At 35.0% G+C, this 17,562-nt stretch overlaps 1 protein-coding gene across 1 annotated transcript in view; it reads left to right on the forward strand.

Annotated features, from left to right (window-relative positions):
• Window positions 1–17,562, forward strand: part of DPH6 (diphthamine biosynthesis 6) — a 184,352-nt gene that overhangs the window by 145,327 nt on the left and 21,463 nt on the right. The window contains exon 6 of the mRNA XM_007462505.1: window positions 3,739–3,800. Coding sequence (XP_007462567.1) covers window positions 3,739–3,800 — 62 coding nt within the window. The remainder of the gene's footprint in view (window positions 1–3,738; window positions 3,801–17,562) is intronic.

Raw genomic sequence — 17,562 nt, forward strand, 5'->3', positions numbered from 1 at the left:
AAAAAAAAAAAAAAAAAAAAAAAAAAAAAAAAAAAAAAAAAATATATATATATATATATATATATATATATATATATATATATATATGGAGAATAGATAGATAGGAAAATAGCAATATTTGTGTAATAGATGTTTCAGAAAAAAATAGAAGGCAGAAAAACAGTATTTACAGATATAATGGCTGAAAACTTTTTAGGTTCGAAGAAAGATGAGTTTTGGAATTGAAAGTGCATATTAGGTTCAGTGCAGTGTAAATAAAAATAGATACCTTGTGTTAAAATTATAGAATGTCATAGGTAAACTGAAAATTGTACTGTCTAGCACAGAGAAAATGAAGATTCCTTATATGGGAACCACTGTTTGACAGCGTAAATCTCATTAAAAACAACTAAATCCTAAAGAAGTAATAATATATTACAACTAAACTGTTACGTGGTGGAGATAGAAAAATAGGACATTATCAGACAGGTAAAAACTAGGAGAGTTTACCACTCACAAATCTTCAGTGAAAAAATAAAGAATGGACTTAAGTCAGAAATAAATTGAATTCCAGGAGAAATGAATGACAAACAATGGTGAACACAGACACTGTAAAATGTGTTCATAAGCTTACATTTTCTTGCCCAAAATGATAGAACTAAAATTTAACACAGTGATAACAACTTAAATGGTAAAACTTATTTAGTGTCTAGTTAAAAACATGCTAACTTGTTTTGGTCAAAAAGTTGCTAAATGGAATTCCCTGGCGGTCCAGTGGTCAGGCCACTGGGCTTTCACTGCTGAGGGTGTGGGTTCAATCCCTGGTGGGGCAACGAAGATCTTGTAAGCCGCGTGGCGTGGCTGAAAAAAAAAGAAAGATGCTAAACATAAATTCTTAGATTAAAAAAATTTAAAAATAAATTCTTAGATTTATATTATAAGGTTCATAAATTCGTAGATATTTAATACTTTAGACTTAAATACTGTGGTTTTGAATGAATGTTAAAAATTACAAGTGATTACTGGAAGAGTAGAAATTCAGTCTACAGCTTTCTTTTTTTTATTTTTCAGATTAACATGCATTTATTCACTAAATATTTCTTGAAAGCTTATACTTGAAAGTGTTCCAGGCACTGTACTAAGATGACACCGATGAAAAGGATCACATTTAAAAAAAAATTTTTATTGGAGTATAGTTGCTTTACAATGTTGTATTAGTTTCTGCTGTACAGCAAAGTGAATCAGCTATACGTATACATATATCCCCTCTTTTTTGGATTTCCTTCTCCTTTAGGTCACCACAGAGCACTGAGTAGAGTTCCCTGTGCTGTACAGTAGGTTCTCATTAGTTATCTATTTTATACATAGTATCAATAGTGTATATATATTGGGAGATTGGGATTGACTTATATAGTCTACAGCTTTCTAATCAGCAGAGAAAACAGACAAAATATTCTTTTTGATCCAGTATGAGGCAGAAAGTGGCAAAGGTAAATATATATATATAAAGTTTAATGTAACAAAAAGTGTACAATAAGGTGATGAAAAAAATTGTAAAATATAAAAAATTTAAAATCAGTTCTTTGAATTTGTATTTATAAGATAGGATAAAAAATTTCAAAACCCAGTTATATGTATATCAAAAAAACGTTAACAAAAGAAAGCTTGTGTTGTAATGTTGATAAATAGAATATATGATAAAAGTCATATGTGGAGATGAAAAGCTCACTACTTTTTGATAAAGGAATAATCCTCCCAGGAAGTTTTAGAAATTATGAATTTGTGTCCATAACAACACACCTCTCAAATGTATAAAACAAAACTTTCAATTATAAGAAATTATTAAAACCAAAATCATAATGGGAGGTTTTAACCACCCCTTTATTTGAAACTGATGGTTCATGGAAACCAAATATTAGTAAGGTCATAGAAATATGAACAGCAGAATTAACAAGATCATGATTTTTTATGTTTAGATATAAAATCTTACTTTGTTTTCAGCAAATCCACTTTCCAAGCACAAATGGGGCATTTATAAAATTTAATCATTTATAAGTCACAAACGAGCTTCACCAAATTTTGAAGAATTATCATATAAAGACTACAGTCTTGACCATATGCAATTAAGTTAGAAGACAACAAAAAGTAGTGAAAGTAAACAAACATGTTTTGACACTTACAGGAGTGTCAAAAATGGATGGACCAGAGCCATAGTAATTACTATAAGTAAATCTCATTAACAATGTGAATTGAAAAAAAACAAGTAATCATTCATGTTAAAATTTGATATACATGAACAATAACAAATATTGTTTTGGATATGTACATTTGTAGTAAAATTATAAAAGCATAGTTGGGAACTAACATACCAATTTCAAAAGACTGGAGGCTAGGGAAAATAGATTGATTAAGGGTAGATATACTGTGAGATTCTATTATGTTGGTGGTGTTTAAAGAAAAGTTATGGAGGAAATAGGGCAAGATGTTAATGCTTATTAAATCTGGGTGGTGATTACATAGATGCTTGTCTCAAATATTTTATTTACCTACTCATTTTAAACATTGAGTTGCAAAGGTTGCAAGGGTTGACAGGAATAAAGGAACTGGACAAAGTCAACAATTAGTTCATCAAGTGTTTACCCAGCCAATTGAAATTTTGATTTTAATGAATGCATCTTGAGAATAAGATTGCTGTGAAAGTAGTCAAATAATCCATCTAGTGCTAGTAGTCGGGGTTGTTTCCTTTGGGATTAATGTAATTTAATATCAGTAGGAGAAGAATCCTTAATCTTTATCTGACTTCCCTTTTATTATTCTGTATGTGATTATAAGAAATACCATGTTACAAAGAAGGCATTTGACTAGAAAAAGAAAATTATTACTCAGTTTGTATAATTAATAAGCTGATTAGTTTAAACCAATAATCAATAAAAATAGCCTATTTAAATGAACCTAAGCCTAATACATGTATTATGGATGTAAATATCTAAAATGAATTCATTCCTTTCATAGCTGACTTGTGGCATGTGATTTTTTTCCTGGCAGGTTAGTTTTGGAATGTGGGAAGAGCTCCTGTTGTCCACAGTAGTCTACCTATACCCCATCACCCACATAAACTCTGCTATTATATCAGTTGAACATCTTTATCAGAGATTATGCAAATGCTATTGGTACTATGATGATTTTTCAGAGTGTTTCTGTTTTTTCTTGGAAAACGCTGTCACACAAGTGAAATGAGCTGTCATTTAATTTGGTAATACAGTTATTTGTGTCCATATGCTACTAAGTGAATTAATTATATAGGCATACAGTTTACGACTCTTTTATTTTCTACTTTTATTCTCCAAATAAGAAGTTTGAAACAGATAAAATAGAAATGTCAGAAAATTCTTGCTGTTGTCCATGAGTAAAAAATAATAATAATAATTAAAATACCAAGGATTTAAATTTCATATCTTTGAAATGACACTTTTTTTTTCCATCCTAATTACAATTCCTCAAAAATGAAAAAGGGATTGAAACAATGCGTCTGGTAGTTGATGAAGTGCAACTGAAATGAATTGGAATTAAACTTATTTTTCAGGAGCAAGAAAACCAGTTACCCAAGGGCAATAGAAAAGTAAATACTAGTAAGGTACATTTTGCCTTAAAATACACATACACTAGTTTCCTAGGCAAGGAGGAGCCAAGGGAAGGGAAACGTGTCTTTAAACCTCCATTTTAATTGTTATCTAAAAAAAATTTAACCTTTCTTGGCAGGTTTAGATCCAGATAAGCATCTTGGAAAAACCCTGGACCAAATGGAGCCTTATCTCTTAGAGGTAAGAATTTATACTATTTCTCAAAATATAGGCATCTAAAGCAGGAAAATAAATAATGCCTTGATATAATGATTATACAATCAATTTTTAGAAAAACTCAGATACATTGATGATACAGTTTTATGGAAAAATTAAACCTCTAGTGGATATGAAAGTATGTTTTAAATTAATTACAAAAGTTATATCAGCTCGTTGAGCTCACTGAAAGAGTAAGCTATACCTAAAAGGAAATTGTTCTGTCAAGAAGTTTACTTTTGGGCTTCCCTGGTGGCGCACTGGTTGAGAGTCCACCTGCTGATGCAGGGGACACGGGTTCGTGCCCCGGTCTGGGAAGATCCCACATGCCGCAGAGCGGCTAGGCCCGTGAGCCATGGCCGCTGAGCCTGCGCATCCAGAGCCTGTGCTCCGCAACGGGAGAGGCCACAACAGTGAGAGGCCCGCGTACCGCCAAAAAAAAAAAAAAAAGAAGTTTACTTTTATTAAAATTGACATTGTTAAGTACTATACAGTACCTGATAGTCTCCATCAGTACCTAATCAGGTGCATTTCCATCAGAAATGTGAGTGGAAACTTCCTTTAGAGATTATCTAATCTAACCTCTTCTTTTTTACCAATTAGGAAATTAATTTGCAGAGTAGTAAATAAATTATCCCAACGCTTCAAATTACAATTATTTAACCCTTATCATTGTCAAATCCTGAATGTGTTCTAAATATTAAAGAAAGGTTTTGTTATTTTTACTCTTTTCTATTAATTGTATTATATTTTATTAGAATTGGGGTCAAATGTTATGATTAGTGTGACAATGCTAAGTTAGCTAGAATAGTGTAATTATTAGAATTTTTTTTTATTTTACAATCATGGTAGAAAAAAGAAAATCACCCTACTTCTGTGACAGAAGTGAACTCCTCTATTGTCATTTGTCCCTCCCATGTTCTTCATCAAAATTGTCTCTGGACATTGTTAATACCATTGCTGTGATATGAATTGTTAGCAGGTGTACTCTTCACTAACTGTATAGATTTCACATCTTCTTTCAGACTTATTTGTATTTGATTATTTTATGGCTTATCAATATGTACCAAATGCTTAGAAATCCCTAAAATGCTAATTCCTTCTTTTATTAAGCATTATTAAGCATCTAATATGTGCCAGGGAGATAGTAATGATTAAAATTAAAATGCAATGCTTATATAATTGTGACAAATTATATTTGATTTCTAGATAATTTGATGTCATTTATTTAAGTCTGTCTAATGGACATGATTGCTTTCCATGCCCTTCTGATAGAACTCTTCTCACAGCAGTTTGTTCTGTGGCCAACATATCTATGTTCACATCTATTCACTACCATCAGACTAAATTTTGTTTCTGCAAAAACAATGTGTAGATAAATAATGAAATTAAATTTATGAGGGTGAAAGAAAGAGAACTTCGGAAATGGGAGACTGGAGCTTTGGCAAAAGAGCTTTTGTAAGCTGCTTCTAAATTTTGAAGTGAGTTCAGGTTTCAAGAATGTAGGGATTCTTTGTAGAAAAGGTTAAGTAAAGTTTTAGGATTGCCATGATGTTGATTGTGAATTAACCTGTATGTTATCATATATGTTTAAACACAAAAATGCAGAAATTATTTTATTCAACTTCAGCAAGTTCCTCACATGACCTGGAAATCTTACATTTCATTAGAAAAATAATCTACCCATTCTCTATAATGGTAATTTTATTCCTTCTCCACTCCTCAAATTTCAAATTCCTTCATATTTTCTCCTCACAATGAGAGGATGACTTGTTTCTTCCTTCACAGAAAAAATAGAAATCATCATCCTGGGAATCCCTCCACCTCTTAGCACCACTCCTTCTAACTGATGTGCACTTACACCTATCCTTGCTTGCTGTGATGGGGAGAAGTGTCCTTCATCCTGTGTATGGCTAATCCACTCTCTGTGCTCTAGATCCCATTAGCATCTGCCTTCTTAGAGACCTTGCAACCAACCCTCCCCCTCCAGTATCTTCCTCCTCTCTCTCTTTATGGTCTCCTTCACATCACTGTTGAAACATTCCACCATCTCTCCCATCCTAAAGATTCCCTCCCTCTACTCTAGGTATTTCTCTAGCGACTTCTCTTTATTCTTTGCTTCAAAATCAAAAATTTCAGAAGTGTTATCTGTATTCATAGTACTTCTTCGCATCTCAGACGCCTCACATACCTAGCATCTTACTTATTTTTCCACCTCTAAATGGGTACAGCTCTGATCAAGATCACCCATGATCTCCAGTTTTACCAAACTCAACAGACACTTCTCAGTCCTTATTTGACAGTTATAAACATTTCTTCTTGAAATGCTTATACCGGCATTCGTGATGCCACACTTTCCTAGGTTTTCTCCTTTGCTTCTGGACACTCTTAAGTCTCTTTTGCTAGTTCCTATTCTGGTCTCCATTTTCAGTCTACAGACTTTTCCTGGGTGATCTCAGTCACTCACATGGCTTTCATTACTAGCTCTATTCTGATAACTCCCAAATATTTCTAGCCTAGATTTCTCTGCTAAATTCTAGTGCCTAAAGGCACTGCAAATTAAATCTCTCCAAACTTGATTGTGGGCTTTATATCTATCACTTTTTGCCATTCCTTTTGTCATCGCCTTAATTGAGATGCCTGTCACTTCAAGCCTAGAGTATTATTGATACCTCCAAATTTGCCTCTATTTTCCATTTTATTTCTCAAAGAATTTATTTTGCTACTGCCTCAAGATCATTGTTTGAATATATTCTACTGTAATTCTGTCACTCACTTCAAAACTTTACATGAGTCCCCATTGCCTACAGGCTAAAATCCAAATTCTTTACACTCCTCTTCCTCACCTACTCTATCCAAACCATTAACATGATCTTGTCTATTCTATCTCCAGAATATATTCCAAATCCAAGCACTTTTCACTGCCTCTGCTCCTACCACCAGACCATAATCATCTCTTATCTGGAATACTCCATCAACCCCCAACTGGTCTGCTTACTTCTGTCATTGCCCTGCTATGATCCATTATTCATACAGATGCCAGAGTGATTTTTTTTTTAAGTGTAAATCAGATATATCACTATTTTGTTTAAAGTTTCAGTGGTTTTTCATTTCAATTAGAATAACATCCAAACTCCTGTGAGATCACAACCACTGAGACCCTGTATGATGAGCATTTTATCAATCTTTTGTCTCGTTTTCTCCCAGTCTCTAACTCACTCACTGAGCCATAGCCACATATGCCTCTTTTATTACTTAAGCACACTTTATTTACCCTTTTTCTCCTTAAGACTTTCCTCTGCTTGAGGGTTTTTTTTCCTCAGACCATCACATGGTTAATGCTTTCTCATAATGTGACAGCTCAAATGCTACTTTCTCACTTCAAAAGCTCTCCCTGACTACCCCAGCTAAAGTAGGTCTCCTCAAATTATTTTGTTTCTCTGTCTACATGTATATTTTCTGTTGCCTCTCTCCTTACTCCACTAGAATGTAAGCTCTGATAATATTATCAAGATTTTGCCAAAAACATGAGTTCTTTAGTTCTTTCATTCATTTGTTTGTTCTGTCTGTCCATTCATCGCTCTCATCTTTAAATTATTTAACATTTATTGAGGACCTGTTATGTGACAGATGCTGTGGTGAGCACTAAACATACATGACAAATTAAGTAAACAAGATCCTTGTTCTTGAGGAGTTTACAATCTGCTACTGTTGTTTTCAGACCTGAGAGGAAAACTGGGGACCTTGTTAAAAATGCCTATACTCTTTTCCCATTCCAAGAAATTTCAGTTCTGAAGGACCAGGAATTTGACCTTTAAATAAGCACAAGGTAATTTTGACATAATGATCAAATGTATAATCTTCTAGTTCCTCAATACCAACAACATACTTCAAGTCCTATCTTTCTAGATTTCTCTGAAAGAGTGTATGCTAGCAAACAGAATCCAACAGCACATTAAAAGGATCATACACCATGATCAAGTGGGGTTTATTCCAGGAATGCAAGGATTCTTCAATACACGCAAATCAATCAACGTGATACACCATATTAGCAAATTGAAGGAGAAAAACCGTATGATCATCTCAATAGATGCAGAGAAAGCTTTTGACAAAATTCAACACCCATTTATGATAAAAACCCTGCAGAAAGTAGGCATAGAGGGAACTTTCCTCAACATAATAAAGGCCGTATATGACAAACGCACAGCCAACATCATCCTCAATGGTGAAAAACTGAAAGCATTTCCACTAAGATCAGGAACAAGACAAGGTTACCCACTCTCACCACTCTTATTCAACATAGTTTTGGAAGTTTTAGCCACAGCAATCAGAGGAGAAAAGGAAATAAAAGGAATCCAACTCGGAAAAGAAGAAGTAAAGCTGTCACTGTTTGCAGATGACATGATACTATGCTTAGAGAATCCCAAAGATGCTACCAGAAAACTACTAGAGCTCATCAATGAATTTGGTAAAGTAGCAGGATACAAAATTAATGCACAGAAATCTCTGGCATTCCTATACACTAATGATGAAAAATCTGAAAGTGAAATCAAGAAAACACTCCCATTTACCATTGCAACAAAAAGAATAAAATATCTAGGAGTAAACCTACCTAAGGAGACAAAAGACCTGTATGCAGAAAATTATAAGACACTGATGAAAGAAATTAAAGATGATACAAATAGATGGAGAGATATACCATGTTCTTGGCTTGGAAGAATCAACATTGTGAAAATGACTCTACTACCCAGAGCAATCTACAGATTCAATGCAATCCCTATCAAACTACCACTGGTATTTTTCACAGAACTAGAACAAAAAATTTCAAACTTTGTATGGAAACACAAAAGACGCCGAATAGCCAAAGCAATCTTGAGAACGAAAAACAGATCTGGAGGAATCAGGATCCCTGACTTCAGACTATACTACAAAGCTACAGTAATCAAGACAGTATGGTACTGGCACAAAAACAGAAATATACATCAATGGAACAAGATAGAAAGCCCAGAGATAAACCCACGCACATATGGTCACCTTATCTTTGATAAAGGAGGCAGGAATGTACATTGGAGAAAGGACAGCCTCATCAATAAGTGGTGCTGGGAAAACTGTACAGGTACATATAAAAGTATGAGATTAGATCACTCCCTAACACCATACACAAAAATAAGCTCAAAATGGATTAAAGATCTAAATGTAAGGCCAGAAACTATCAAACTCTTAGAGGAAAACATAGGCAGAACACTCTATGACATAAATCACAGCAAGATCCTTTTTGACCCACCTCCTAGAGAAATGGAAATAAAAACAAAAATAAACCAATGGGACCTAATGAAACTTCAAAAGTTTTGCACAGCAAAGGAAACCATAAACAAGACCAAAAGACAACCCTCAGAATGCAAGAAAATATTTGCAAATGAAGCAACTGACAAAGGATTAATCTACAAAATTTACAAGCAGCTCATGCAGGTCAATAACAAAAAAACAAACAACCCTATCCAAAAATGGGCAGAAGACCTAAATAGACATTTCTCCAAAGAAGATATACAGACTGCCAACAAACACATGAAAGAATGCTCAACATCATTAATCATTAGAGAAATGCAAATCAAAACTACAATGAGATATCATCTCACACCAGTCAGAATGGCCATCATCAAAAAATCTAGAAACAATAAATGCTGGAGAGGGTGTGGAGAAAAGGGAACACTCTTGCACTGCTGGTGGGAATGTGAATTGGTTCAGCCACTATGGAGAACAGTATGGAGGTTCCTTAAAAAACTACAAATAGAACTACCATATGACCCAGCAATCCCACTACTAGGTATATACCCTGAGGAAACCAGAATTCAGAAAGAGTCATGTACCAAAATGTTCATTGCAGCTCTATTTACAATAGCCCGGAGATGGAAACAACCTAAGTGCCCATCATCGGATGAATGGATAAAGAAGATGTGGCACATATATACAATGGAATATTACTCAGCCATAAAAAGAAACGAAATTGAGCTATTTGTAATGAGGTGGATGGACCTAGAGTCTGTCATACAGAGTGAAGTAAGTCAGAAAGAGAAAGACAAATACCGTATGCTAACACATATATATGGAATTTAAGATAAAAATAATGTCATGAAGAACCTAGGGGTAAGACAGGAATAAAGACACAGGCCTACTAGAGAATGGACTTGAGGATATGGGGAAGGGGAAGGGGAAGCTGTAACAAAGTGAGAGAGTGGCATGGACATATATACACTACCAAACGTAAAATACATAGCTAGTGGGAAACAGCCGCATAGCACAGGGAGATCAGCTTGGTGCTTTGTGACCACTTAGAGGGGTGGGATAGAGAGGGTGGGTGGGAGGGAGACACAAGAGGGAAGAGATATGGGAACATATGTATATGTATAACTGATTCACTTTGTTATAAAGCAGAAACTAACACACCATTGTAAAGCAATTATATTCCAATAAAGATGTAAAAAAAAAAGTATATGCCTTGTTTATGTGTTGGGAGGGAGAGATACAAAGCAGAATTTTATTTATTTTATGCAAATCAAACATTCATTTATGGAAATGAAAGATTAGCATATGACTCACTTATGAACCTGTCACTCCTTGCTCTACAGCTTTTGATGACTCCTATTCGCTATAGAATAAAGTCCATACTGCTTAGTATATACTTTAAGGCCCTCTTTTATCTGGTGTTAACCTACTTCCCTAGGCTGATATTTACCACCCACTCCTCCCACGTCCAGGAATCTTATGCTCTGGTCTCTTGGACTGAGTTCTACTCCTGTTCCCTTGGACCTCCTGATATTTCTTACTCCACTGGGACCTTACTCCTTTCCACTTTCTCTATCCTTTGACTATTAGTCTCAGATGCTCACCAGTCTTCCCATAAAGTTTTCTCCATTTTACCCGAAGGAATTAATCTCTTGGAGTGTATGCCTTCCACTCACTCCTGAATTTCTGAATACTTCCTTAGCTTCCTCTTGGGGCTTCCGGTTATATTCCACCCCTTATATATTGTGGTTCCATCTACAGCCTTCCTCCTACGGTGATATTAAATACCTACGTGACTTCAAGTACCAATTTTTTTTTTTTTTTTTTTTTTGGAACCGGGCCCTTCCCTTTTTTGGCCTCTCCCCTTTGCGGAGCACAGGCTCCGGACGCGCAGGCTCAGCGGCCATGGCTCACGGGCCCAGGTGGCATGTGGGATCTTCCCAGACCGGGGCACAAACCCGTGTCCTCTGCATCGGCAGGCAGACTCTCAACCACTGCGCCACCAGGGAAGCCCTTCAACTACCAATTTTATTCTTATGACAGTTAAGCCTATTTCTCCATCATCTTTCTATGCCTAAGACATGTGTTTTTTCTTTTGTTTTTTGGGTTTTTTTGCCATGCCATGTGGCATGGGGATCTTGTTCTCTGACCAGAGATCAAACCCGTGCCCCCTGCAGTGGGAGTGCGGAGTCTTAACCTCTGGACCACCAGGGAATAGATACATGTATATGCATAACTGAATCACTATGATGTATACCTGAAACTAATGCAACATTGTTAATCAACTATACTCCAATACAAAATAAAAAGTTAAAAAAAAAAAGACGTATTCAGCTGCCAGCTGGGCACCTTTCTCTCTTAGTTATCTTCAAGCACCTCAGCCTCAACTGTGAAGAACCGAACATTTTTTTCCTGACATCTATGCCATATTTATGTTTCCTGACAGTGAAAGGCCCCATTGTTTCCTCGGGTATCCAAGCCCCCCCAAAAAATAAAAATTAAAAATGAATTGTAATAAATCATTTCACATACTCCATTATTCATAAATAAGGCCTCAAGTCCTTTTCATTTTACCTTCTAATATTGTATTATCTGTTCCTTTTTGTCCTCATGTCACCACATTAGAGTCTTCCCTATCTTCTTTTTTTTTTTTAATTAATTTTCATTGGAGTATAGTTGCTTTACAATGTTGTGTTAGTTTCTACTGTATAGCAAAGTGCTTCCCTATCTTCTTTTTCAAGTCTGTCTCCTCCCTGTCTTGCCCCTTGTCCCTCCATTGTCCATATATTGCCATCATGATATATATGAATTCAAATCTGATCATATCACACTTTCATTTCAAAAAGCAAATTTTGAGGTGTTCCCCATTGTCTTAAAATAAAATTTAAACTTCTAACACAGCACAGTCTGTCCGTGGGGAAGAGTGAAGCTTGTAAGGTATACAATCTCCAGCATCTACCCTATCCTTCATCAACTTTGAATAGTTGATGATTTCCCTAGAGTGAGCATCCCCTCATACCTCCATGTTCTACTCGCCTTCTGCTCGCCTTCTCTACATGTTTTCTCTCTCCTTCACTCTATTAAATCCAATTTGTCCTTAAAGTCTAAATTCAGAGTTTAGTACTGTGAGATTGTCTTGCTTAAATAACCCTTTTTTGAGCCTGCCATTTTCCTCTTTGCCTCATGGTATGTAGCACTTCTCATGCTATGTAATATTTTTCTCTTACTGTTTATTATAAAGGTAAGGTATGTAATATGTAAAAACATAAATTCAAATACTATAAAATATAGTGAAAAATATTCCACTGACTCCAAGCTCCAGTTTTTCTGTCCTTTCCCAGAGCAACAACTCTTTTCTGCTCTAGGGTATCTTATCAAAAACATTTTTGCATAAGTAAAAAATGTATGCATGTGTTTATCCACTTTAACCTACATTGGAGTATATTATGCACATTAGTCTCCATCTTCCATTTTAACACATGAAAATTCAGGTCATTTGTTTCCACATCATTGTGTTCTATTACATACACACAAAACCTGTTCTTTATTGATAGATTTTATTTTTTATTGATCCCTTTCATGTTTTTTTCTGCTACAAATAATGCTAAAATGAACATTACTCTACATATAACTTTGGGCTTGTATGAGTTTATCTATAGGATAAAATTCTAGAATGGACATGCTGTGTCAAAAGTATATAAGTTTTTCATTTTAATAGATACTTAAGAAATCCATTTCCAGTTATGGTGGAATAACTTGCATGAGATCAACTCTCCCAATTCAAACAACTAGAAAAGTGGTATGAAATTAAAACAAATTAATGTTGGAAGGCATTAGAGAATTACAAAAACTGAAATAATTTGAGGGGCCAGAATTCTGGAGAGGATGGAAGCCCTGAACGTTGCCTCTTCTCCTAATTCAAAAATGCTACAGAAGTGCCAAGAAGCTGAGGAGAAAACTCCAGCTGAGGAGCTGACTTGGACTTTCAGCAGCTTCATAGGGCTAGGGAGACAAAAAGTTAGAATTCAGGGCAAACCAAAGTGGAATGGACCTGCTTAACCCTCCAAGTTTTCAACTGGATTTATACATGGACTCTCACTTAGGAATAAAGGCAAACCAGAAATAGTGCAGCCCTTGCAAATGCTTATATCCAACTTTGAATCGTATCAATCCTAGAGTGAATTAAAGTGATCTGATCCTACTCTTATTGCCTATTTCTCTCTGGAGAAAAATAAGGTGATTCAGAGCCTTAGATTTAAAATATCTCACATACAGGTTTCAGCAGGCAATCAAAAGTTACCAAGCATATCAGAAGACCTGAGAAGATAACTGAAACTAAGAAAAAACACAAAATAGAAACAGTCCCAGAGGATATCTATTTAATCGGATTATCAGATGTAGACTTTAAAATAACTATGGTAGGGCTTCCCTGGTGGTGCAGTGGTTGAGAGTCCGCCTGCTGATGCAGGGGATACGGGTTCGTGCCCCCGTCTGGGAGGATCCCACGTGCCGTGGAGCAGCTGGGCCTGTGAGCCGTGGCCGCTGAGCCTGCGTGTCCGGAGCCTGTGCTCCGCAACGGGAGAGGCCACAACAGTGAGAGGCCCGCGGACCGCAAAAAAAAAAAAAAAAGACTATGGCATTGGGTGAAAAGATGAACTATTTTAGGGGATATTTGAAAGCTATATAAAATAATCAAATAGAATTCTAGAACTTAAAAATACAATACCTAAAACTAAGAACACAATGCATGAGTTTACCCGTAGATTAGATACCGTTGTATAGACAATTAAAGAACTGGAAGATAGGGCAATGTAAAATATCCAACCTGAAGCACAGAGAGAATAGAATGGAAATAGAAACAAGAATATGAGATGTAAGGAAGAGAAGTTTATCATACATGTAATTGGAGTTGCAGGAGTGGAAGAGAGAAAGGAAAGAACAGAAGCAGCGTTTAAAGAGATTTTAGGGCTTTGCTGTGATTATTTTTGCTGATTTTGATAAGTAGCTTCTCAGGATGGTTTAAAATTGCTCTAAAAGGGAGGGGTGAATATAAATGGATAGTTGTACATTTTGAACAGGAATTCTTTTCCCTGATACTTATAGAAAATTATGCAAAGCAATCTGAGTGTCTTTTTCTCTGGCTTCTGTGTAGTCTAATCTGTATATGTAGATTTTCTGTGAAGTGGGTACTAAATATTTATACAGTTAGAAATTTGTTTCTCAGCTTATTCACAATAGTTATCTGACACAATCCACATTTTAATTCAGACTGCCCAGGTTTTTTGCTTTTTGTTTCCTTTCATTTTTGCATATGCTCATAAAGGAGACTCAATCAGTTGCCTGATGTACACGTAGTACAGTGATTATAATATAAAAGTGAATGAGTCATTTGTCAAACTCTATCTTCTTTCTGAATTTAGAAAGTATTTTTTTAACCCATTATCTAGGACTCTGGTCTTCCGCATCACTGTCTAAGACAAATCAGATTTTAAGGAATGCCTGTATCTCCTTATCTTTATGAATAATGTGATTAACCTCATTAAGTGATTTTAAAGATCAACCACATGTTCATTTTTCAACTTGTTGGCACAACTCTCTTGAATAGTGAAGGAGTCCAGAAGAAGGGGAGAAAACAGACAACCTTTGAACTTGCAGGGGTGGGAGAGAAAGAGGTTAGGTAGAGGAACCCAGTGTGTTTACCTGCCTCAGATCCCCTGAGCCACTTTTTATGTACTGTGTAATGTGGGTTGACATGACTTATTAACTGTAATGTCAATTTTGCTAATATATTAATCTTTGAATATATTGCTATATTCAAGGGTTCATATTTTTAAGTTAGGGAATTTTTGCATATTATAATGATTTCCCATGCAGGAATTAATATTTAATTGTAAGAATTACAGAGAAGTTGGTGGCGGGAGTTGTGGAGAGAAGATGATACCTTTGGGCAAGCGTCCTTTCATAGTTCCTTCAGATCCCATAGGGTAAGAAGCAGTGTGGGATAGCAATCAGCAAGTTACCTCTGTACCTAGGAGCCCAGGTGTGAATCCTACCCCTGACTCTACTGCTTACCTGAAACGTTGATCTAGTTAGTTTCCCATATATAAAATGGAAGTAATAACAATGAAATGATATATAAACTGCTTAGCTCAGCATCTGGCAATGTTAAATGTTAACAATGTTTACTATTATGAGTAAAATTTATAATGTTAAATGTTAGCAATGTTAGCAGTGTTTACTATTAAGAGTAAAATTTGCCATTACTAAAGAATGTTAACAATGTTTACTATTAAATGTTAGCAGTGTTTACTATTATGAGTAAAATTTGCCATTACTAAAGAATAATTTGGAAACTTTTCTGCCTTACAAAATACACAGAGAACTGGATAGACACTATAATTGGGGTCATATTTAAAACTCTCAAGGGATTTTTAACTGGCATATATCAACATGTGAGGCAGCAGTCCTAACAGAAAAATGGCAGAAGCTATGGAGAACCACTATACAGAAAATGTCTTAAAACCTAATACAGACTGAAGAGATGCTCAAACTGATTTAGTATCAGAGAAATACAAATTAAAGCAACAGTGGGATGTTACTTGTACCAGTTTGGCAAAAATGCTAAAGCTGGATAATGCCAGTTATTGACAGGTGGGGATTTATAGAACCCCTCTAAGAATGTGGACAGGTACTTCCATTCTAGAGGGCAATATTGTAATACCTAGATTAAATGTCCCTATACTCCTTGATGAAGCAATTCTCCTATCAGTCCCTAAGGGGACATGAGTGAGACTAGTCCTTTGCAGGGTTAGTTTTGATGGTGTTGGGTTGGGGTTGTTTGATGTCCATTCCCAGGAGAGCTTTTAGTTAAAACGTGGTAGGCACACCTTACAAACTACAGATTTACAGTTAAACAGATATATTCAATGTGCGAATGGCAGCAAAGTGCTGAATGACTAAAAGCAACATTGAGATAAATTAAAAATATAGTATACATTTAAATACATTTAAATAATACATTTGCAAGGACAGAGACAAGAGATACACATGGAATACTTTAAAATATTTGCCTGTGATAAGGAAAAAAATGGGGATAAAGAATAGAGATAAACAGGAATTTTTATTTTTTATTTCTTATTGAAGTATAGTTGATGTACAATATTATGTAAGTTACAGGTGTGCAGTATAGTTATTCACAATTTTTAAAGGTTGTACCCCATTTGTAGTTATTATGAAATATTGGCTATATTTCCTATACTGTACAATATATCCCCATAGCTTAGTTATATGTAATAGTTTGTAGCTCTTAATTCCCCACCCCTATGTTGCCCCTCCCCCTGTCCCTCTTCCCACTGGTAAATAAATGGGAATTTAAAAAAAAAACAATAAAAGAATACCTGACTATTGCTGAAAATTTGAGATATGATAAAGTATAGGGTAGCAAATAAAAAACATAGTTCTTCTGCCCCATGATGCACACTGCTAACATGTCGGTGGATTCCATGTTGTTTTACTGTACACACAGTGTTCATTGTACACACAAGCTCATGTCATTAAATACTTGTACATATTGTATTTACATAATTTGGTACAACTATACATACAGTTTGTTTCCTTTTTTTCTCCTAACATGCTGTGTTTATTTTCCCACATAACTAAATCTATTCGAAAATACATTAATTAATGGCTGTGTAGATTCCATTATATTTATATTCTACATATGAATATAGAATAGTGAATTTAACAAGTTATCTCTTGTTGGGAATATTTCTTTGTAAATTATAAATAATGTTATTTATTTTTAAATTATTATAAATAATTTTGTGATTATGATCTTTCCTAATAAATCTTCATGTACATTTCTGATTATTACTTTCTTTAGATAAATCCCTAGGAATGTAATTTCTGGGTCAAAAAATACAACAACTTCAAGGCTTATACATTTATTACTCTAAATTAACTGTGGAATCATTTTAGTCATTGATTCTTAAATTTCTATAGGTTCCTAAAATTATCATCTGAACAGTGGAGTCAAAAATCATTTTATCTTTTGTGCTTTTTCCCCCAGGATTATTTTCTCACTGTTCAAAAAAAGGAGATGAATTTTAATATGAAAGTTACATCAAATTTTAAAGGTTTTGGGCCGTTATTTAAATGTTTGTTAAGAGTATTCCTATTTTGTGATATTTTACAATGTTTGTCAAAGTTAATACTCTCAAATGGTCCTTCAAACTTTGCTATGGGAAGCAACCCTCTGAGTCTTTCCTGCCTCTCACTCATTTCACCATCTTACTTTCATCTCTTATAGCTGATTTTTACCTCCATGTCTATGTATTACTTCATGATTTCCCCCAATTCTAGAACTATTTGTTGACTGCTCACTCTAGATTATACAGATTTAGCTATCTTTACTCCCTTTGCCTCCATCACATATGTGTACTCTTTCCCTCATTCCATCTTCCCA

This window comes from Lipotes vexillifer, unplaced genomic scaffold (assembly GCF_000442215.2).
Source record: "Lipotes vexillifer unplaced genomic scaffold, Lipotes_vexillifer_v1.1 scaffold164, whole genome shotgun sequence".
NCBI classification, from domain to species: Eukaryota; Metazoa; Chordata; class Mammalia; order Artiodactyla; family Lipotidae; genus Lipotes; species Lipotes vexillifer.